At 48.0% G+C, this 22,984-nt stretch overlaps 1 protein-coding gene across 1 annotated transcript; it reads right to left on the bottom strand.

The window, feature by feature from the left end:
* Positions 1 to 2,238: 2,238 nt before the first annotated feature.
* LOC132027212 (group 10 secretory phospholipase A2-like) lies at positions 2,239 to 20,939 on the bottom strand. The gene is made up of 4 exons (XM_059415973.1): positions 20,813 to 20,939; positions 17,196 to 17,346; positions 15,854 to 15,960; positions 2,239 to 2,421 (listed from the first exon to the last, which is right to left on the bottom strand). The coding sequence occupies exons 1-4, from the start codon at positions 20,889 to 20,891 to the stop codon at positions 2,279 to 2,281; spliced, it is 480 nt and encodes a 159-aa protein (XP_059271956.1). The 5' UTR covers positions 20,892 to 20,939; the 3' UTR covers positions 2,239 to 2,278.
* Positions 20,940 to 22,984: the final 2,045 nt, after the last annotated feature.

Below are 22,984 nucleotides of genomic sequence, written 5' to 3'. Positions count from 1 at the left end.
CCTTTGGAAGATTTCCCTCAAACTTTGCACCTGAAAGTTTGAAGCAATCACTTGAAAGCAAAATAAAGATTTTTATATAGATAAAAGTCTATAGAAAAAAAGAACTGCTTTGAAAACGCATTGCCCCCTACAGCCTAGTGACCCCGAAGTCCCCCAACCTGACGTGAGCGTGGCACCAACGAGCCACCCTCCGGTGCCTAACCCGAAAGGAGGGAGGATATTTTCCTTCTTCCTGCGCTTGCTCATCAGGCCCCAGGCCTGCCTGACCTTCCCCGTGTCACAGCACAGCGGGTCTGGGGACACCACGCACCGTTTGCACATCCCTAGCCTGGTGCCTTGCACAGTTACTGTTCTCCTTTCCAGATGAGCACAAGGAGGCTGGCTGGCATCCGTAGGGCTGGGCCCAGGCCAGACGGCCAGACCAGCACCCCCACCTGCACTCTGTGGGCTCGCAGCGTCCCCACGTCCTCCCCACATCCTGCTTCAAGGATGAGTGAGTAATACCCATGTCTGCGCTGGGAGGGAGGAAGGGCTAAGACTGGGCCTCGAGCAGATGGGCTGGGCCAGACTCACTTCTTACCACCAGAGTGGGGACAGGCCCATCCAGAGAAGGGCTGCTGGCTGCCTGTCTCCGCCCTCAGACCCTCTCAATCATAGCGGGCTTGGGTACCACAGAAGGGGACGTTTATGGAAAATATTCAGGCCCTTTGCTACAAAAATTGCACTTCTGCCAAGTCTGGGGTCAGCAAGAATGCCTGTCCCCATTCAGGGTCCTTCTAGCTGGACTAAGAATCAAACTGACAAGAGACAGATCAACAGAAAAGCAAACTTAACGTTGTACATACAGAGTCCATGCAGGCATGGCTGTTCCAAAGACCGGCAAAACAAGGCCAGATGTCATCCTGAGCTAAGCTAGGGGTATGGGCCATCAGAGGAAAGGAATGTGGTTCACAAGGTGATAAGAGCAGATGTTTGGTAATGAGCTGTGTGCCCTGCCCGTGCAGATGGGCCACTCAGATAAAACTGAGCTCTGGTAATAACCCTCATTCTAGAACAGACCCCCAATTTAGATTTTTCTCAGTAGTTAAAGGAGGGACAAAAGTTTCTCTTGAGCCCGCAGGGTCTCTACTGCCTTCAGCTCAAAATAGTCTTCATGCCAGAGTGGCCCATCTTGATTGGGGTGGCCTGCCCTTGGGCGCGACACTGGGTTAAGGAACAATGAAAAGGGGGGGGGGTGGAATGTGACAAAGATTTATTCACTAGCATCCTTGTCGTGTCAGTAACCGATAAAAACTGGAAATATCACCAATCCCCAAAAGTGGGCGATTTATAAAACAATATGTAGTACAGTTACTTAAAATGATGTTTCCAAAGGTTTTTTTGTTTTTTTTTTTTTTTTAATGACATGGGGGAAAAGCAAAATCCTATGCTATGGTCTCAATGGCATTTTTTATGCATCACAGAAAACTCTGATGATACCACACAGAGATGCTGAAAGTGGTTATTCTGGATTGTGGGAATAAGAGTGATATTTTTCCTCCTTTATATTTGTCTTTATCTTTTTAAGCATTGAGGATATACTACCTCTGTAACCAGGAAATTTAACCGTTAGGTGGAGTAGGATGGAGAATTCTTCCTTAAGCTCATAACTACCAAAATAGGGCTTCACAGAAGTGGGCATCTTTTTTTTTTTTTTTCCTTAAGATTTTATTTATTTGAGAGAGAGACAGAGAATGCACGAGCAGGGAGAAGGAGCAGAGGGAAAGGAAGAAGCAGGCTCCTCCCAGAGCAGGGAGCCCAACCCGGGGCTCGATCCCAGGACCCTGAGATCATGATCTGAGCAGACAGCAGACGCATAACTGACTGAGCCCCCCCCCAGGTGCCCCATGAATGGGCGTCTTGTTTACTGCCTTTTCCAGGAACACAAAACAAGGCCAGGCACATGGTGGGTGTTGGTTCACGTGGCCCACCCGCTATCGGGAGCAGATTAGAGCATAAAGCTCAGCCCTTTTCATAAAGGGTGAGCCTCAAATATGGTACCAAACCCAATACAGCCATAGGCATAGTTGTGGTTTTATAAAATAAGCACGGGACTTTTGACCTTAAACTGGAAGCCACACAGCCTTCAGCCCCAAGTTCCGGGAGAGAAAGCAAACACGGTTTGCAGCTTTCACACTTGGCCTCCGTTCCCTCCTGCAAAGAACTGAATGCAGCTGCTGTTGATGAGTGAAAAAAGTTTTTATTTCCTTATGTGAAAGAACATTCCAAGTTAGGCTAGTCAGTCACACTGGGGCGAGTCCTTCTCACATAAGAGCCGGGGGTAGAATAAGTACTTTAAGTTGTATTGAGTCTGGGCTAGGCAGTAAGCAATCTCCTTGTCACACTTGCACAAAAGCTCCTGGCATTTGTTCTCCGTGGGTCCTGGAAGAAGTGGGGAAACTGAGTTAGAGCAGGGCCTCGAAGACACCTGATAAACACTAGGGAAGCCAAGTAGTGGGAGGCAGGAAGGGTTGTAAGTTGCATCTACGTGCGGCTTGGCAATTCATGCGATCTCCGCCCTGGCAACTTGGGGAGGGAGGCGACGTTGGCCCCCGTTTATGGAAAAGGAAACCTGAAGTTGCCAGGGAAGTATTTTCAGATGGAAAAGACCAGAGTCTGTGCAACCTTCCGGCTTCTCTTCCGCATCAGTATAACACTACGTCCCCTGAGGATCTGTGCAGAGGAGGAGTAGGTGCCTGCAGTGCTCACTCTGCTACTTCCTAGCCGGGTGATCGTGCCTTCCGAGCCCGGTCCTCGCTGGAAACGGAGATTACAGAGAACCCCGTGTAGGGCGCCCAGCTTCGCAAGGGACAAGCACTCAGTCAAGGTCGGCTCCACCTGCGTCTTTCTGCCTTCCTTCTCCACGTCTCTCCCCCAAGCTCCTTCAAGAGTGTCTTCCATCTTTCCTTTCCAGCCTGATCCTGCCTCCCAGAGACCTGGAGGCTGCCACTCCAAGGTCAGTCTCCTTGCACCTTGGTAGTGGTTAGAAAGATTTCCTGATCTTCAAGGCCTAGCCTACTGATCAAGAAGGTATAATGCCTGCAACAGCTTTGGAAATCCTGCCTAACCATACCACCCAGTGCCTTTTAGTATGGGCTTTTAATGATTCAGATACATGTAAATATAAAACCCACTCACCACCGAATCCTTCCAAACTCCCGCCAGAGGCGCAGTGAAGCTCCAGCTTTGGAGTTGACCAGCGCGGTCATGGAGGTAGCAGCTCTGTGCTTTAAACACATAACTTCAACCCTTCTAGGTGTTTGCTCAGGGGGACACAGGGTCACTAATAGTCCCTGCTTCTAAGGGTTGCTGGGAGAACGAAAAGACACCCAGAGGTTAAAATGCAGGGCATACAGTAGACACTCCATGCCGTGGACACTCGGTAAGCTGGAGTTGACCTCCTTCCGCGGCCAGCTACTCTTGAAGGATCCTCTCATGTTCCTTGTAGGGACCCCTGGGTGGCTCAGTGGGTTAAGCATCAACCCTCTGCCCAGGTTAGGATCTCAGGGGTCCTGGGATCGAGCCCCACATGGGGCTCTCTGCTCAGCAGGGAGCCTGCTTCCCTTCCTCTCTCTCTGCCTACTTGTCATCTCTGTCTGCCAAATAAATAAATAAAATCCTTAATAAATAATAAATAAATTAATTAAATTTTTAAAAAAATGTTCCTTGGAGACCCTCACAAGGTAAAGCATGAGAGCTTCCCAAACTCAGGTCCGTGGCAGCTTCAGGATCCTTCCTTTAAATCCCCTCATTTTAAAACCGTTATTATTTAAAACAGTTATTATCAATTATTTAAAATAAATAAATTATAATTATATTACATGGTATTAAATTCTAAAAAAAAATTAAAAATTAATTCTATCCTTGCCATAAATAGAAAACCAAAAATCTTGTACCATAAACTGGTGGAAAAACAAACCAAGTGAAAACACAACAAAAACCGGTGGGAGTGAATTTGTAACACTAAAGGCTGGTTAGATGCTCTTGCCTACCTAAAGGCTGTAAGCCCCAAATCGGGGTGTCTTGGTTAAACATGGAGATTAGCAAGTGCAAGAGAGGTTTAACCTCCCCAGTTGTCAGACCATCCCACAACCAAAGCTTCTTCCTCGCCCCTAACTAGAAAAATTAACAGAGAACCGAAAGAGAACATCCTTATCGTGTAAATTCATCATGAAGCTTTCCACACGCCAACACCCCCAGATCCAAAAGCCTGTGTCTACACGCTCTACAAGATGCCTCAGTTATAATTCGTTACATCGATAACAAGAAGTCAGAACGACGGGTGCCAGTGTGTGTTTCATGCATTTCTGCAGAACCGGGAACTGAGCAAAAGCTCCATGGTCCCCATCTCACCCAGCCCTCAGGGCTGTGCCACAGGCACCCCAAGCTTCCGGAGGAGAAATCCAAGTCCATCTCACCCAATCACACCTTGTGACCTATCTGCAGGAAGGGAATGGAGCACAGACTCAGGGGACGCGTCCACACATACGATTCCTGCTTGTTACATAGGGTTCTTTAATAGGGTTTTAATGACATGATAAACAGTGTACGATCAGCAGAAAAATAAGGAGTACAAAACATACCTCCATATATATTTTTTTTAAGATTTTATTTATTTATTTGACAGAGAGAGATCACAAGTAGGCAGAGAGGCAGGCAGAGAGAGAGAGAGGAGGAAGCAGACTCCCCGCCGAGCAGAGAGCCCGATGGGGGACTCGATCCCAGGACCCTGAGATCATGACCTGAGCCGAAGGCAGCGGCTTAACCCGCTGAGCCACCCAGGCGCCCTTTAAATATCCAATTTTTAAAAAATATTTTATTTATTTATTTGTCAGAGAGAGAGAGCGAGTGAGAGCGAGCACAGGCAGACAGAGTGGAAGGCAGAGTCAGAGGGAGAAGCAGGCTCCCTGCAGAGCAAGGAGCCCGATGTGGGACTCGATCCCAGGACGCTGGGATCATGACCTGAGCCAAAGGCAGCTGCTCAACCAACTGAGCCACCCAGGCATCCCTCTCCATATATTATTTTTACACCTGATCCTAGCCAAAAGGCCGAGAAGCGATGCCTTGTGTTTTTTTAATGATGCGCTTGAAAATACGGGAAAAACACCAGGAGTTTAGTCAAGGGGTTGTCTGTATAGTATCAGTGGAAGTTTTGTTTCCTGTAAAACTTACATTTTATAATCTCAGAGGTTTCTACTTCGAGCCCTATGATACTTTCCTCACAGAGAAAGCAATCTCAAAATTTGAAAGATCGCTATTTCAAGGCGTAATTTAATATATCTGTTAGATTTAAAATGTCTGTACCACCTAGTCTCAGTGCCAAAAAGAGATGACCTATGGGGGCCATAGTGGCCTTCGTGCCCCCTCATAGTCACCAGGTTCCCCCTTTACTCCCCAAGCATCTATAAATAAACACGATACACATTTTTTTTTTCAGTGCCCTTGCCATGTAAATTCTCCTTCAAGAAAAGTCCCTGAGGGGCGCCTGGATGTCTCAGTCTATTGAGCGTCCGCCTTCAGCTCAGGTCATGATCCCAGGATCTTCGGATCGAGTCCCGCATCAGGCTCCTCACTCAGCAGGGAGCCTGCTTCTCCCTCTGCCGGCAGCACCCCCCGGCTTGTGTTCTCTCTCTCTTTCTCTCTCACAAAATAAATAAAATCTTTAAAAAAAAAAAAAAGGCAAAGTCCCTGAGCCAGCCCCCAAGCCCTTTCTGCATACAAATACTAGGAATGGCTCAAACTCACCATCAGACCCAGCAGTTCTAGGGCTTGATGCTACAGAACCTCACGCAGGTGCCCAAGGATTTATGAGCCAACACGGGCTCTGCAAACACCGGCAGCGGTCGATGGGCAAGTGGTCAAAATAAAGTGCCTTCATGTCCCAAACCAGGTGTTCTCAACCGTGGGCATTTGGCAATGTCTAGAGACATTTTGGGTCATCACACTGTGCGGGGGGTGGGGGGGGGTCCTGCTACTGGAGTCAAAATGTCAACAGTGTCAAGATTACAAAATTTTGCCATAGGTTATTATCTTGCCTTATTTTATTTTATTTTTTTTAAAGATTTTATTTTTAAGTGATCTCTGTACCTAACGTCGGGCTTGAACTCACAACCCCGAGATTAAGAGTCACAGGCTCTACTGACCAAGTCAGCCAGGGAGCCCCTTATTATCCTGCTTGAAAAGAATGAGGTTGACCCCTATGTTCCAAGATGTCTAAGACACGATGTTAAGTGAAAAAAGTAAAATATAGGTAGTATAATCTGATATTATATGTATATATACACGTGTGTGTGTGTGTGTGTGTGTGTGTGTATTTACAGACATACAAATCTGGTAGAAGTGATGCCAACCTTAACAGAAACTAGTTAACTCCAGTGGGTGCAGTGTCACTATCTACATTAGAGTCTTTCTTTCTTTCTTTTTAAGATTGATTTATTTTAGAGAGAGTGTGGGGGGAGCAGCAGCAGGAGAGGAAGAGAGAGTTTCCTTGAGCAGACTCCCTGCTAAGCACGGACCCTGCTGTGGGGCTCGATCTCACAACCCTGAGCCATGACTTGAGCTGAAACCAAGAGTAGGACGTTCAACCGACTAAGCCACACAGGCGCCCCCCCGCTGCCTTACAGTATCTCCTTAGCATTTGAGTTTTTCACAACAAACACGTGTTGGGTTTGAAGGAGAACAAGCAGGTGGATGAATGGACAGATAGATGATGAGGGGTGGATAGATGGGCGACAGATAAAAAAAAAATAACGCATAAAAATCAGTAACAGAACAAGACCATCCAGCAGCAAGCCCTTTGCCTGTAGATCTCCCCTGGACTGCCTCACAAGAGACACAGGGTACCCCTAGAGCAGCATGACCCCATGGACACCCGAGGAAGGAGCCACCCTGAAGCTCCAGGGTGGTCTTGTTCCCACAGAGCTGGCTGACTAAGGATAGGCTTGCTGGGACAAGTGCCCATGCCATCTCCTCTCCTGTCACTCGTCCTTCCGTATGTCCTCCCCAAGACTGCTACCACAGCCTCATAACCAGTGCCTGGCTTCCAATCTTGCTCCTTCCAGGATATGCTCCATACCGCAGTCAGAGGAATTCAGCTAAAATGCAAATCAGATCATGTCCTTCCTCCGTTCAAAACCGTGGCTCCCCATCTGAGCAGAATGCTTTCAACGCTGTGTACAGTCCAGACCCTATCGCACTGACATCATCACCCTTCACTCTCACCTAAATGACTCTGCCCCAGCCTCACCATCCTCCTTGAGCTTCTTGGACCACCCAGACATTCATTCCTGCCTCAGGACCTTTGCACTGGCTATTCCTACCACCTCTTTGCTTGGCTCCTCTCACATTCCCCAGGTCTCTGTTTCAATGGCATCTTATCACTGTTTCTCTGGCCCCGGGCCATTCTATATAAAAGAGTATCCCTGACCCTGCTCCCCTGCATTTTTTATTGAGGCAAAATACCCAAAACAAAATTTACCGTTTTATTTTATTTTATTTTATTTTATTTTTTTTTAAGATTTATTTATTTATTTGACAGACAGAGATCACAAGGAGGCAGAGAGGCAGGCAGAGAGAGAGAGGAGGAAGCAGGCTCCCTGCCGAGCAGAGAGCCCGATGCAAGACTCGATCCCGGGACCCCGAGATCATGACCTGAGCCAAAGGCAGCGGCCCAACCCACTGAGCCACCCAGGCACCCCCAAAATTTACCGTTTTAACATGCACAAGTCATTTAGTACCTTTAACATGCACAAGGCATTTAGTACCTTCACAACGGTGTGCAACCATCACTCCTATCTAATATATCCAAAATATTTCTATCTCTCCCAAAGAAAGTTCATACCCACTAAGAAGTCACTCCCCATTACCCTTCACCTGAGTCCCACTGATCTCTCTGGGCAACCACTAACCTGCTTTCCATCTCTATGGATTTGCCCATTCTGGACATTTCATAAAAATGGAGTCACACATTATGTGACCTTTTGCCAGAAGCTAGAGCTTCTTTCTCTTAGCCTCATGTTCTCAAGATTTATCCCACTGTAGGGGCGTCTGGGTGGCTCAGTGGGTTAAGCCTCTGCCTTTGGCTCAGGTCATGATCCCAGGGCCCTGGGATCGAGCCCCACATCGGGCTCTCTGCTCAGCCGGGAGCCTGCTTCCCTGCCTGCCTCTCTGCCTACTTGTGATCTCTGTCTATCAAATAAATAAATAAAATCTTAAAAAAAAAAAAAGATTTATTCCACTGTAGGTTTAGGTGGTGAAGGTGACCATACGTGAAGGTATGATGCTTCACCTGCTTTTTTCCAACACAGTACTTACAGCAGCAAAGAGCACAGACACTATATCCCACCCTCCTCCCTTTAGAAACAGAACCTTGCCCTCCGTCTTGCCAAAACCCTAGCATGGGGCCGGGCACAGAATAGATTCTCAATAATACGTGCTGGGAGAACGACAGGAAAGCCGGTCACCATTTCCGATCGTCATACAAACTCGGCATCTAAATTTCATTACTCTCATTTTACGGGTAAGGAAAGCAGAGCTCAGAGGGATTCAGTAACTTGTCCAAGGTCACAGCACTAAGCAGTCGGCGAGCCAGGATTCCAGCCCCAGATCAGCTGCTCTAACACCTGTACCTGCTTTGCACTCCAACCCTTCTCCCTGCACAAAAAAGTGTCTGTTTGTTTGTTTGTTTGTTTGGGAGAGACAGAGAGTGAAGGAGCGGGGAGTGGGGAGCAGAGGGAGAGAGAGAATCTCAGGCAGGCACCTCGCTCAGCACGGAGCCCGATCCGAGCTCGATCCCACGACCCTGAGATTATGACCTGAGCTGAAATCAAGAGCCGTCTTCTTAACTGACTGAGCCCTCCGGGTGCCCCAGAAAGTTTCTTTCAAAAGCAAGACGTGCCCCCCACCACTCCATAGCCTCAGGAACACAACTGCATCGTGTTATTCAAGAAAAATAAAAGCTTAAAAGGAAAAAACAGCCCCCACGGATTAAGCTTAAAATAAAGGTCTGACAGTAAATATTACCAGAGGCTTTACAAATTTTTTAATATATTTAAGTCAGGTCCATAAGTGGAAAATGGGGCGACACCTGTAATTAGGTAAACAGCTATGTTCGGAGTATCTCCAAACAGAAGAAGAGAGTATTTTTAGCCAAAGACAAATGCAGAAGAGATATTTTGGTTCTTTTCATTTGGTTCAGGGCGGGCCATTCTGTAAACAGGCATGAGCGCCACTAGCAGACACACCAAAAAACAGTTTACAGACATCGCTTTCACGTGCTTAGCGGCAAGGGGAACATGCGGGTTGAAGGGAAAAGGGAGAGCACTTTAACCAATTTCCCAGTTAAGCCCCATTTTACACCCTCTCTGCCCACCCTGGGGCTGGGCAGTCTGGGGACAGTCTGTGGACAGGGGGGTGTGCCCCGGAGAGGGCACATGACCACCACATTAAGTGAGTCCTTTCTTTCCCTGAGTTGCTTTCAGTTCCCCTGGCTTGAAATAAGAGGGCTGGACAAGTCAATGTGTGGGATACTTTCGGTCCTAAACATTGATATTATGTCTCTATATTAATTCAGCTTTGCTCTTCTACCAACTGCTACTTCATGCAAAGGAGATACAGGTAAGAGTCCACAAATCTCTAAGACCATCCTTCCAGTAACCCTTATATTGGCTTCCTTCCCTGCACATCAGGAGTAGCGGGTTTAATGGAAAGTCATGCCAGAACCTCCGTTCTCTCTAGTGGAGGTAATGGAGGTCAGAGAGAGGTTCAGATCAGGTTGGTAGCTGGAGGAGAAGGAAAGGGAAAGAGTAACAACCCAGTCCAATCTGTTTATCATGTTATAAACCCCCTTTTTTCATCTTTGCAACACCCATCTTCGAGGTAAGGAAACTGAGGCACAGGGAAGTCATCCATCTAGGGCCATGTAACTCTCAACAAGGGTACCAAGACTATTCAGTGGGGCAAAATGAGTCTCAAATGGTGTTAGAACAACTGGATATACAAATGCAAAAGAATTAAGACGGATCCCTACCTCACACTATATACAAACACTAACTCGAAGTGGATCAATGACCTAAATGTAAGAGTTCAGGGGCGCCTGGGTGGCTCAGTTAGATAAGCATCTGCCCTCAGCTCAGGTCATGATCGCTGGGTCCTGGGATCAAGCTCTGCACTGGGCTCCCTGCTCAGCAGGGAGACCGCTTCTCCCTCTCCTGTTCTCTCTGATTGTTCTCTCTCCCTCTGTCAAATAAATAAGCAAAATCTTTTAAAAAAACAAACAAACAAATGTAAGAGTTCAAATTATAAACTGTTAGAAAAAAAAAGGAGACAGTGGATTCTTAGGACATCAAAAACACAATCAACAAAAGATAAAACAGATATGTGCATCCAAGATGTTATCAATACAATGCAAAGACAACCTACAAAATGGGAGAAAACATTTGCAAATCACAAATCTGATAAGGGTCTAGGATTTAAAATATATAAAGAACTCTTATAACTCAATAACAAAAAGACAACCCAATTAAAAATGTGCAACCTGGTGGGCTCAGTCAATAGAGCATGGGACTCTCAACCTCGGGGCTATGAGTTCAAGCCCCATGTCAGGCGTAGAGATCACTTAAAAATAAAAATGTTAAAAACATATGAACAGGGGCACCTGGATGGCTCAATGGGTTAAGCCTCTGCCTTCGGCTCAGGTCATGATCTCAGGGTCCTGGAATCGAGCCCCACATTGGGCTCTCTGCTCAGCGGGGAGACTACTTACCCCTCTCTCTGCCTGTCTCTCTGCCTACCTGTGATCTCTCTCTGTCAAATAAATCTTAAAAAAAAAAAAAAAAGATTTACTTATGTTAGTGCTGAAGTGTATAGAACAGTCAGAATTCTTTGATTAAAAAAAAAAAACATATGAACAAATAAAAAAATAAAAATGAGTAGAAGACTTGAATAGACATTTCTCCAAAGAAAACAAGCACGTGAAAAGATGCTCAACATCATTAGCCATCAGGGAAACGCAAACTCAAACCACGATGAGATACACTCAACACCCCCACTGAAAGCAAGGAAACAAAACAAACAGGAGATAACAAGTGTTGACAAAACTGTGGAGAAACTGGATCCCTCATACAAGACTTATGAGAACATGAAAGATGTGCGTCTTCAGTAAAAAAGTCTGATGGTTCCTCAGAAAGTAAAAAGATGACTCATAGTGATATTCCCCAAAGAAATGGAAACAGTGCTCAAACAAATACTCTCACAAATGTTCAGAGTAGCACTGTTCCCGGCCCTCAGCAGGTGCAAAAACCCAGTATAAACACTGTGGTCTATCCCTACAAAGGGAATGCTGCTCAGCCATAAAAAGGATTGACACTGAGGTACCTGGGTGGCTCAGTGGGTTAAAGCCTCTGCCTTTGGCTCAGGTCATGATCTCCGAGTCCTGGGATCGAGCCCTGCATCAGGCTCTCTGCTCAGCAGGGAGCCTGCTTCTTCCTACCCCCACACCTGCCTCTCTGCCTACTTGTGATCTCTGTCTGTCAAATAAATAAATAAAATCTTTAAAAAAAAAAAGGAATGACGTTCAGCTGTGTGATACCACATGGATGAACTTTGAAAATAGGATGCTAAGTTAAAGAAGCCAGACGCCAAAGGCCACAGATTGTCTGAATTCATTTATAGGAAACATTATATATATTTTGTTTATGTGAATTATATACATAATGTTATATATTATATATTCTGTTATTATATGTAATGTAATATATGTAATATATAATATATAGTTATATATTATATGCATATTATATATGATATAGTCATATATCATATATATCATATCTCATATTATATATATTATATATAGTTATATATCATATATTATGTATATAATATATAGTATATATAGTTATATATCATATAGTGTTATATATAGTTATATATCATATATTATAGTTATGTAGTTATAATAGTTATATATTATATTACATGTAATAACAGAATAAATATAAATATAATAAATGACAGAATAAGTATAAATATAATAACAGAATAAATATATATTTATATATATAATTATATATGTATTATATATAATCATAGAATTCAGTTGAGATATATATTATATATAATAACAGAATTCAATATATATATGTGTGTATATAAAATTAGAATTGGTAGATCCATAGAGATGGAAAACAAATTTGGTTGCCAGGTGCTGACGGAAGGGGGAAGGAGGATTGACTGCTTAGTAGGGTTTCTTCTAAGGGAGAGAGTGGGGTTGGAAGAAAATCTTTTGGAGCTAGACAGAGGTGGTGGATGACATTATGAATGTATTAAATATCACTAACATTTATACTGTAAATGTTTAATGTTGCCTTATGTTTATCTCTATTAAAAATAAGAAAGAAAGAAAAAGTTATGGGACCAGTTTCTGGGTCAGCAGCCTTACCTACCTAGTACCTATGCTATTACTTCCTATACTTACTTGTTTTCTAAGATTTTTTTTTAAGATTTATTTATTTATTTGAGAGAGAGTGAGAGCATGAGAGGGGAGAAGATCAGAGGGAGAGGCAGACTCCCCTTGGAGCTGGGAACCCGATGCGGGACTCGATCCTGGCACTCCAGGATCATGACCTGAGCCAAGGGCAGTCGCTTAACCAACTGAGCCACCCAGGTGCCCTAATACTTTTATTTTTAAGTAATCTTCACACCCAATGTGGGGCTCAAACCCAAGACCCCAGATCAAGAGTCACATACTTTACCAACTGAGCTAGCCAAGTGCCTCATTACTTCCTTTTCTTTTTTTTTAAGAGAGAGAGCAAGTACACACCTATGAGTGGAGGAGGGGCAGAGAGAGAGAGAGGGAGAGGGAGCAAGAGAATCCCAAGCAGGGATTCACAGGGATTCATTCCACAACCAGCATGCGGAGCCAGACAAAGGGCTCGATCCCACAAACCTGAGACCACAACCTGAGCCAAAATCAGGAGTTGGGTGTTCAACCAACTGAGTCAACCAAGCACCCCATTTCCTACTTTTAAAATGGATTCAGCTTTTTTACTCATTTGAAAGGAACCTATACGCAGAAATTACTACCCATCAGAAGGTAATTTTTGTTTTTAAGATTTTATGTATTTATTTGACAGAGACACAGCGGCGAGAGAGAGAACACAAGCAGGAGGACTAGGGAAAGGAAAGCAGGCTTCCAGCCGAGCAGAGAGCCCCATGCGGGGCTTGATCTGAGGACCTGATCTCAGGGCAGATACTTAAGGACGGAGCCACCCAGCCACCCCCATCAGAAGGTAACCCTAAAAATACATGCATCAGTCCTTTTTTTTTAGTATGTCATTTAAAAAACAAAACAAAACAGTAAGGTTAAAAAAAAAAAATCAGTGAGATCGCCCTGAGGGACACTTGATAGTTTCTTTTAAGACCTTATTTATTTATTTGAGAGAGAATGAGTGTGAGAGAGCACATGAATGGGAGAAGGGGCAGAGGGAGAGGGAGAAACAGGCTCCCCATTGAGCAGGGAGCCCCATGGGAGACTTGATCCAAGGACCCTGGGATCATGACCTGAGCTAAAGGCAGTCATTTAGCCCACTGAGACACCCAGGCACTGCAACACTTAACATTTTTAATTGCTGTTTTATTTTTCTTTTAACTTCTGGAGTAGCTGGCCACCTAAACTGTACAATGACGTTAGGATGGATTTTGATACACTCTTCCTTATTAAATACATGCTGCTTGCTGGTAAAGACAGACACATAGATAAATGGGTAGGTAGACAGAGAGATAAATAGGAAGAATTTTTTTTTTTAATCGCAGAATTCAGTTGATGAACGGAAGTATTCTTGGATCTAAGCCTGCTGTCTCTGTTAAAAAAAAAAAAATAAAACCAGCAGGTGTTCCAGGGATGTTAAAGCTAAACTAGCACTGAACTGAGACTTTCTCCTCCACAGTTAGAAGGATTAAAAGAGAGGGGCACCTGGCTAGCTCAGTGGTTAAGTGTCTGCCTTCAGCTCGGGTCATAATGCCGGGGTCCGGGGACTGAGTCCAACATCTGCCTCCCTGCTCAGTGAGGGAGTCTGCTCCTCCCTCTCCCTCTGGCCCTCTTCCTGACCTCCTGCTTTTGCTGTCACTTTCTTCTCTCAAATAAATAAATAAAATCTTTAAAAAAGAAAAAAGAAATATTTATTTTCCATAATCAAATGAAGAGCACAAGGGAAGTGAAATATGATTGTCACTTGGCCTCAATGTGAGGCAATAGGGCATGGTGGGGACTGGGGCAGATGGGAGAGAGAGGCCCTGCCTATAACTGGCAGCCCCTCTAAGCTCCAGCCAGTGGTTGCTACCGGATCTGATGCTATTGGAGCTCCCAATTTTTTTTTTTTTTTAAAGAAAACTGGACATTCAGAAATTCAGATTTTTTCATGTGACCTCTTTTGATTTTTCAAATACTGGCCCCAAACTGCTTTTCTAAACACTGTGCAGGTGAAGCAAGACATCTGCAGGACAAACATGGCCCAGGGGACACCAACCTGCCCTATTTTGAGAGATGAGGGCACAGCATTCCAGAGAGAGGAAGGGGTTTTCCTGGGGTCCCCAAATGGTAAGTGGTAGGATGTCTCTAGAACACGGGCTTGTTCCACTGGCTCAGCCTTAGGGAAGAAAAGCCAGTGAAATGAACACTCATATTACCAGCTCAGTCCAAGTTCTACATCCGCCCTGGCACTCACTAGGTGGGCCCCCAACCCCAGCCCCAGCCCATGGCCTCTGGTCCTCCTAGTGCAGGACATTTGGGACTAGAGCCTCAGAACCATGGTGAAGGGGGAGGGGGGTGGTCATCAAACCACTCCACGGCGGAGTTGGCCTGCATCTTGAGAGGATCACACACACAGACACGGGCCCTTCTCACCAAGCTCTTTCCTTTCATTTTCTTTTGGTTCCTAACATTCTGTTGCAGAAAATTCCAAACACAGAGAAAAGCCGAATGAACCACGGAGAACATGTGTACACCTGCCTTGCCGTGTCTACCACTGACGCTCCGCTTCACCTGCCCTCCCTCCGTCTGTCCACCCACCCGTCCATCTGTCCACCTTTTTTCATTTTCATTCATTCTGATGCCTGTCAGAGTAATTGGCAGAGATCGGGAACATCACCCTTACACAGCTCAGGCCGTGCACTCCTTTTCTAAGCTTTGACTCAAAAGTAATTCATGAAGACATTCTCTTTGTAAAGGAAGAGACACATTACAGGAACGTGAACTTGCCTACCGCCGCCCCTGCCTCCGTCCGATCTGGTGCCTGGGGATGACCACGGCCCTCTGCAGCGTGCCATGTGTCTCTACATACCTTTTTCTGAGCTTTGCAAGTATCTGCAGGTCTCGGTGGAAAGCAAGCATGCTACTATGTTGCAAGCTGCTGCTTTTTTTTTTTTTTTTAACAGAAATTGTGCTTTGCTGGATACCTCACCCTGTGGTTTGCTTTTCCACTCAACACTTTCTCGGGTCAGCCTGAGGTGCTACCTTATCCCTTTCTCTGGGCTGCAGAGTCGTCCACGGTTAAGAACACATCACAGGTTTATCTATCCATACCCCCAGCTGATGGACATCAACATCGGTTATACCTGGTGTCCTTTCCTTGTTGGCTTTTGTCCTGATTTCTTTGTCTGTTTCTCTAAGTGCTCTGTGTTAAAGATCACTTAGAGTAGATAACCCCCTGGGGGGGCGGGGTGATCCCTGCAGGGCTGGGAGAGGTGGTGAGTTCCTGCAGCCAGGATGATGCCCGGGCCGCTGGGGGAGGGAGGTCGGGCCCTGCTGGGGACTCACCGCACACGATGCTCTGATTGACACACTGCCAGAAGTAACGCTCAGTCTTGGGTCTGCAGCCAGCCTGTTCCGCCTTCGTGTAGCAGCAGTCGTGCTGGTGACAGCACCTGTGGATGGTAGACAGGCAGACCATCAGGTGGGTGGAGGAACGGACCACAGGTAAATGAGGACACACAGGGAGCCAGCATCTTCTGGTCCAAGCTGGATCCCCAAGAATCCCCACCTCCCAGGGAAGTAATTTTGCTGACCCCGTTGTGTGGGGTCCCCTGGCCCCTGCCGGCCTCATTCTGTGTCTCTGAGCTCCAGCACACCTGCCTCCTCCTGGTGCCAGGAATGAGCAGAGCCCCACCTGCCTCTTGACTTTGACCTTGAATGGGACCAGCCCTCTGCCTGGGATGGCTTCCTGCCCATCCTTCCTCTCTCCAGGTGTCAGCCCCAATCCCAAGATGTCACCCAGCTCCCAACCTCCCCAGCCTATGACGGTCTCCTGATTACACCCTCTCATAGAACTGGGTTCCTTCCCTCCAGGACAGGTTTACAACGAGACTCTCATTTTAGGGAAAAGACGGATGAGCCTCTGTCCTCTGTACTGGCCAGAGCTCTGTGCGGACAGGACCATTTCTTGTCCACTCTAAACAGTGTCTCCAGTGTCCAGCCCAGGGTCTGCCACATAATAGGACATCAACCATAATAATAATAATGATAATTATTGATATATGTATGATTGATATATATATGATTGATATTGAAATATATGATAATTTGCTGTCGAGCCATTCTGAGAAACATCCACAAATCTCCCCAAACCTGCCCATCATTCATTCATTCACTGGCGCTGTCTCCATCCAGCCACTAGTCCCACTGTGTCCAGAGCCCTCAGTGGGACCCAGCAGGGAGAGGTCAGCCAGATGCGCTCTGCTCTCAAGGAGCCCCCAGTCTACTGATAGAGGCAGACCAGCCACCAGACACCAATCCGTGGTGTCCTCCATTTAATCTCTCCTGCTTCAGTGCCCTCATCTCTAAAATGAGATTGTTTTGAGGACTGAGAGGGCTTCTCAAAACAGTTCCTGGTGCCTAGTAAGTCTGACCAACTCTGTGTTATTTTTGCAGCCCAGGTAATTCATCCCAGGGCCAGGCTGGGGGGCAGCTGCCCCCCTTCCCCCCGGGGTTTGTCCTCATTGGTCACATCACCCAGAGGACCCCTTGTCTGCAAGGTTGTACCATGCGCTTGGGATCGTGCTAGTCCAAACAGAAACCTCAGTTGTGGGTATTCCCTTAAATAAGCCTTAACTACCCCAGGCGGTGGGGGACCTCCTAAGCCCGGGTCCAAGCACGCACTCACCAGTCGATGGCGTCACGGGGCTGGCCATGGCCTCCCAGACCACAGTAGCATCCATAGCTTATGTAGGACAGGGGGCTGCGGCTGCCAACACAGTTCATGGTCCCTGCCAGTTCTAGAAGCCCACGCCGGTGCACGTGTGACCTCTGGGAAGCTAGAGGGAAACAAAGGTCAGAGGCTGCAGGGCAGGGCTTGGGGAAAGGCTATAGTCTGAGAAGGGCTTGGATGAACGTTTGGGTTTGAATCGCAGATCTCCTACTTCCTCGCTGTGTGACCTCAGACAACTTACTCAACCTCTCTGAGCTTTGGTTTCCTCATTTATAAAATAGGGAGAATGAAATGCCATCATGCATGTAAAGCCCCTGGCACATGACAAGCTCTAACTATTATTAATGTCTTCAAGGCAGCCCTGAAAGAGAAAACAAGTCACAGAGCCACAGCATCCAAACAATCACACCACGGGGCCTTTGCACAGGCTGGTCCCTCTTCCTGGAATGTCCTGATTTCCAGTCTCCTGCCCTTGTCTACTCCGGATGAAGTCAGACAGCTAGTTCCACATCAAATGTCTGTCCAGTTGCCTGTGCTGGGCACTGGGCATCAAAGATGAGCTAAACAGGGTGCCTGCCACCAAGGAAGGCTCCCCTGCAGGGTCTTTCCTGTCTGTATGTCTCCCCTGCCCCCCCAACATGCCCCTCCAGACTTTGGAGCAGGTCTTTTGTTTCTTCCTTTATTTTCACTGCCCAGGCATGGTTTCCTCCCACATAGAGAGGCCCTGAGGCTTGAGCCCAGCCACCTGTCTGGTTTCCCGGGCAGCTCTGACACACAGCAGTGCACAACAGGAGGGACTGGACCCTCCCCCCAATGTTTCACAGGTGAGGAAGAGGAGACTGAGGACGACCCCCACAGTCACACAGCCAACAAGAACCTGATCTGACTGGGGGGTTCTCACCCAGACTCTGACCTCCAGACCAGTGCACCTTCCTCTTCACCCAATAATGGCAAGGGAAGGAGGCCTGCCAGGGTGACTGAGCTGAGAGGCACCAATGGGGCCACTGCTTGGGGTCAGGGACCTCTAAACCCACTGTGACCGGGACATCAGATGATCCCAAAGGAACTCCTCCTTCTGGTGAAGGCCACAAATGAGTCTGGTCTCTGGCAGTGGTCAGTAAAACCAAACAGAGGGGCACCTGGGTCGCTCAGTGGGTAAGCCTCTGCCTTCGGCTCAGGTCATGGTCCAGGGTCCTGGGATGGAGCCCCACATCGGGCTCTCTGCTCAGCGGGGAGCCTGCTTCCTCCTCTCTCTCTTTGCCTGCCTCTCTAACTACTTGTGATCTCTGCCTGTGAAATAAATAAATAAATAAATCTTAAAAAAAAAAAAAAAAAAAAACAAACAGAGCAGCAGTAAAGAGTGCGATCACTTGAGCCTCACCCCCTACCAAACACCATGCTTCAAAATGGACGGGTGTCTCTTGTTGTCAACAGCATAGCCTCCTTGTCTTGTAGGCCGCTGTTATCCCCATTTACAGATGGGGAGACTGAGGCTTAGAGAAGCACAGGGCTGGCGTGACCCAGAGCAGAAACTCACACGGCAGCCTGCTGGATTCCTGGGTGTCCGCTCTCCATCTCTTGGGGCCGGAGGAGCCAAGCCAGGTCTGTACAGTGTGTCTCACCTCTTTTCATCTAAAACAAGTTTTCAGGGCTGCATTGGGTGGCTCAGTTGATTAAGCATCTGCCTTTGACTCAGGTCATGATCCCGGGGTCCTGGGATCGAGAGCCCCATGTTGTTGGGCTCTCTGCTCAATGTCCCTCTCCTTCTGCCTGTCACTCTCCCTGCTCGCGTGCTCTCTCTCTCTCACTGTCAAATAAATAAAACCTTTCCAAAAAAATTTTTTAAAACACGTTTGGATCACCCTGACTTTTTAGAAGAGTCCAGGCCAAAATTAACCCCATGGCTGTTTTTTTTTTTTTTTTTCTCGGTGGAAAAAGTACCATATTTGTGGGGGTGGGGGAATAGAGGTGAGTTAGATAGAGAGACAACATAGCGACCAGTTAAAAGTTTCTCCTTCCTCTCTGGGTGACCAGTCCTTGCCCTCCCTCCTGGCCAGGTGCTGCTCCCAGCTGCCCACACATCTGCCCGAAACCGCCCCCCACCCCCAGCACCCAGCGCCTAGCACCGTGGCTCCCACCACCGTCCAGATAAAGCTCAGGGGCCTCAGCCCAGATGCCCTGCATGAGTGGGCCCCTCCCCTCTTCCCAGATCCTCTCTCAGAACCCTCATGCAGATCCTGCTCATCATTAACTTCTCCTCCAGCCGAATTTCCCATCACAGACGCCCTGCAAGGAACATACCCTCACCCCATGTTCACCAGGCTCACCTGTCACCTCATTCTATAATCGGCCTTGTCTCCAGGGACTATAGGGGTCCTTACCACACTGTGCAGCTGTCTGCTTATGGAAGTGACCTTCTATTTATTTCTTTTAAAGATTGTATGTATTTATTTGACAGAGAGAGCGCACAAGCAGAGGGAGCGGCCGGCAGAGGGAGAGGGAGAAGCAGCCTCCCCACTGAGCAGACAGCCCAACGTGGGGCTCCATCCCAAGACCGTCGGATCATGCCCTGAGCTGAAGGCAGGTGCCTAACCGACCCAGGCACCCCTGGGAGAACTTCTCGACTGGGAGATCTTTGAGGGCAGATTTCTGGGGTGGACAGCTCCACAGAGTGGGCTTCCAGAAAAGGTCCCTTGATCTCCGGACCCACCAAGCCCCACGGGTCACTCCCCATCTGAGCATACTTGAAATGGGCCCAGTCCTAACTCCATGCTCCAAGCTGTCCCCCACCGCGACCTGACCACACTCTGGCCATCTCACGGTTCTGGGCACAGCCCTCGAGAGAGAACCAAGGCACGGGGCAGCCGTCCAGCGCTGAGTTTAGAACCAAGGAAAACACTCCCTCTGTGCCAACTTAGGTGAGGTAGGTCATTCTGGGGTCTGTTTGCTCTGTCTGCCCACGACAGCCTCTGCTGGGGAGTGCCAAGGCTGTCCAGGCGTCCCGTGGCCTGAGTGTGTGTGTGTGTGTGTTCCCTCCAAGATACCTTTGCTGTGTCCCTGTGTGAGCCTGTCCATGAACCCTACACCTGCATGCCCAAGTGAGGGTGAAGGTGTTCTGTGTCTGCCTGTCTCCCTGCTCATGGGGCATCCCTATATTTTCCTGTGATTGGGTGTGTCTGTACACCCCAGAAACTGTCAGGTGCTGAGGAGACCTCTGCAAGGGTGATGGCCAAGGGCAGGTGAGAAAACCACTTTCAGTCCTTCACCTGCCCCTCCCAGGTGAACCCCTGATAGCCCTACCTTAGACCTCAGCGACAGGTGGAGTGAACGATCAGTTCACGGACCCCAGGCCCGCTGACTGGAGGGTGCCCTGGGAGGCGAGGGGACAGGGCTGGGGGACAGGCTTCCTGGAAACCTGGTAAGGAATGCATCCGTGGGCCGGGAGAGGAGCGCTAGGAGATCCTGGGGCCCCCGGGAGAGGAGGGGAGGAGGCTGAGGAGTTGGAGGGGCTGCAGAGGGACCGGAAGGCAGGGCTCCCGCTTCCTCCGGGGCCGCACTCCTCCCTCACTCACCGGCGTGTCCGGGTCCCAGCAGCAGCAGGAGCAGCAGCAGAGGTAGCATTGCGGGCGGGCTCAGAGGCAGCGGACCCATCCGACGGCTGCAGGTGCCGGCCGCTAAGGCGGCGGGTGTCCTCTCGGAGCCCCGCAACCCCCCTCCCCGCTGCCCCGCCCGGCCCCGCCTCCGGCCTCACCCAGCCCCCGGGCCCCGCGGGCAGGCGGGGCGAGCGCTCCCGGACCTCTGCCGCCGCCCCCCCTCCCCCGAATGCGCAATGGGCGCGCCGGAGCGGAGGGAGAATCCGGCTCCAGATGGGTCGGACTGGGAACTGGGGAGAATGGCCGAGGGAAGACGCGGGTCGGTCAAGGAGGAAACGTGCCACAAAGGTGCTCCGTGGACGGTGTCACCTGCAGCGCATTCCCGGGACTCACCTGGACGTCCGAAAGGAGCTCGACTCTCGGGGGAGGGGGAGGAACTGAACTGGTCTTGAACATTTTAGTTTAGTTTAGTTTAGTGGTTTCTTTTTTTTTTTTTTTTTTAAGATTTTATTTTATTAAGTAATCTCTACACCCAATATGGGGCTGGAACCTCCAACCCCAAGGTCACTCTACTGACTGAGCCAGGCAGGCGCCTCTTAAACATGTTAAACGCAGGAAACTTGGCGCTCCTGCTATCCCTCGAAATCAACCCTCTGCAGCTCCCCCAACCCCCACACCACCCTATTAGGGAAATTGAGGCGGTCAAAGATTGCCCCAAGACAGAGCTGGAATGGTGGGGGTTGGAGAGGAGGGGGAGGTTGCAGAGGTGTGGAAGCAAAGCCTACAGCCAATCGTCCTTCCGCCTCGGGCAGGCATCGCATCTGCATCTGCTTGTCTGCTCCAGGGCAGTAAGGCTGTAAGGGTCAAAGTGACCCCGGGAGGTACAGCAGAGCTGGAGCTCAGCACTGCAAAGAGATGTTTATACTCCTTGGTCCCTGATGCAAGCCCTATCCAGCTTGTCAGCAATTTCTGTAGATTTTGAGTTGTAACTACTTCTGAGAGTGGAACCCCCAACCCTTCCCACCTCCACAGGAAAACGCTGGCAGAGATAATAGTAACAAAGGTGATGTCGTGGCTTACCAGCCATGGTGTGCTAAGGGCACCAGACACATATCTTATTATAACCTCAGACCTCTGATGGCCCCATGTCACAGGAAGAGACGGAGGATCAGAGAAGATAAGAATCCAGAATTAGGAGAGGGCAGATTCCAATGCCTTCTGGCATGGTGGTCAATCTTCTTGTGCCTCCTTCTATGAAAACCTGAGTCATGGGGCCATCCAGGTGCCCCACACTGAGATCACTGTCCCACAGAACAGGTGTCAAGTCAAGGCTTGCCCACTCTCGGATCGTGGATTTCCAACTCTCCCCAACATAGGGTAGAAATAGACATTTCTTCTAAGGGTCTCCCATGAACGATGGGGGAATAAAATAACCCATGTCAATCCAGGAGAAATGCTTTTGCTTTCAAGGACTTTCCCAGTCGATACGCACAAAGGAAAACCCTCCGTTTGGTTGTCATGAAACTTTTCATGAAAGGTCCATTATAATTAACAAGTCAGGAAAGTCTGTTCTCAAGATCAGAACTGCTATACCCAAACTCTATCACTAGTTCTCCTCCATCATCTGCAAGGATCATTTACGTAGAATAATTTGCTCCCAATATGGCAGATGACTGAGGCATTGGGAACATCATCCAAGATACTAATGTCAGGGCACCGGGGTAGCTCAGTCGGGTAAACCTCTGACTCTTGCTGTCACCTCAGGTCATGATCTCAAGTCCTGAGATTGAGCTCTTAGTTTGGCTTTGTGCTTGGCGTGGAGCCTGCTTAAGATTCTCTTTCTCTCTCCCCCCCCCCAACTCATGCTCTATCTCCCTCTCAAAAATAAAAAGAGAGAGAGAGGGAGACATTACTAATATCATACTCTACTCAAATAAGATATTAAAAATAACCAAAATTTTCAAAAAAATAACCAAAATTATAAATCATGTGCAAAGGTGCCTCATTGGAATGTGATGAGAGATGAGGGGATATAACAGAAAGGAATGGAGTCTGAAATTGGTTCGTTTCCAAAGGGGGGCTATGCCTACCAAGGAACTGTACCCAAGTTCAGGGCTCAATCTAACCATATCCTTGGGTTTCATTCTGGTC

Source organism: Mustela nigripes, chromosome 11, assembly GCF_022355385.1.
Source record: "Mustela nigripes isolate SB6536 chromosome 11, MUSNIG.SB6536, whole genome shotgun sequence".
Classification (NCBI taxonomy): domain Eukaryota; kingdom Metazoa; phylum Chordata; class Mammalia; order Carnivora; family Mustelidae; genus Mustela; species Mustela nigripes.
This window is presented reverse-complemented; position numbering and strand designations above follow the sequence as displayed.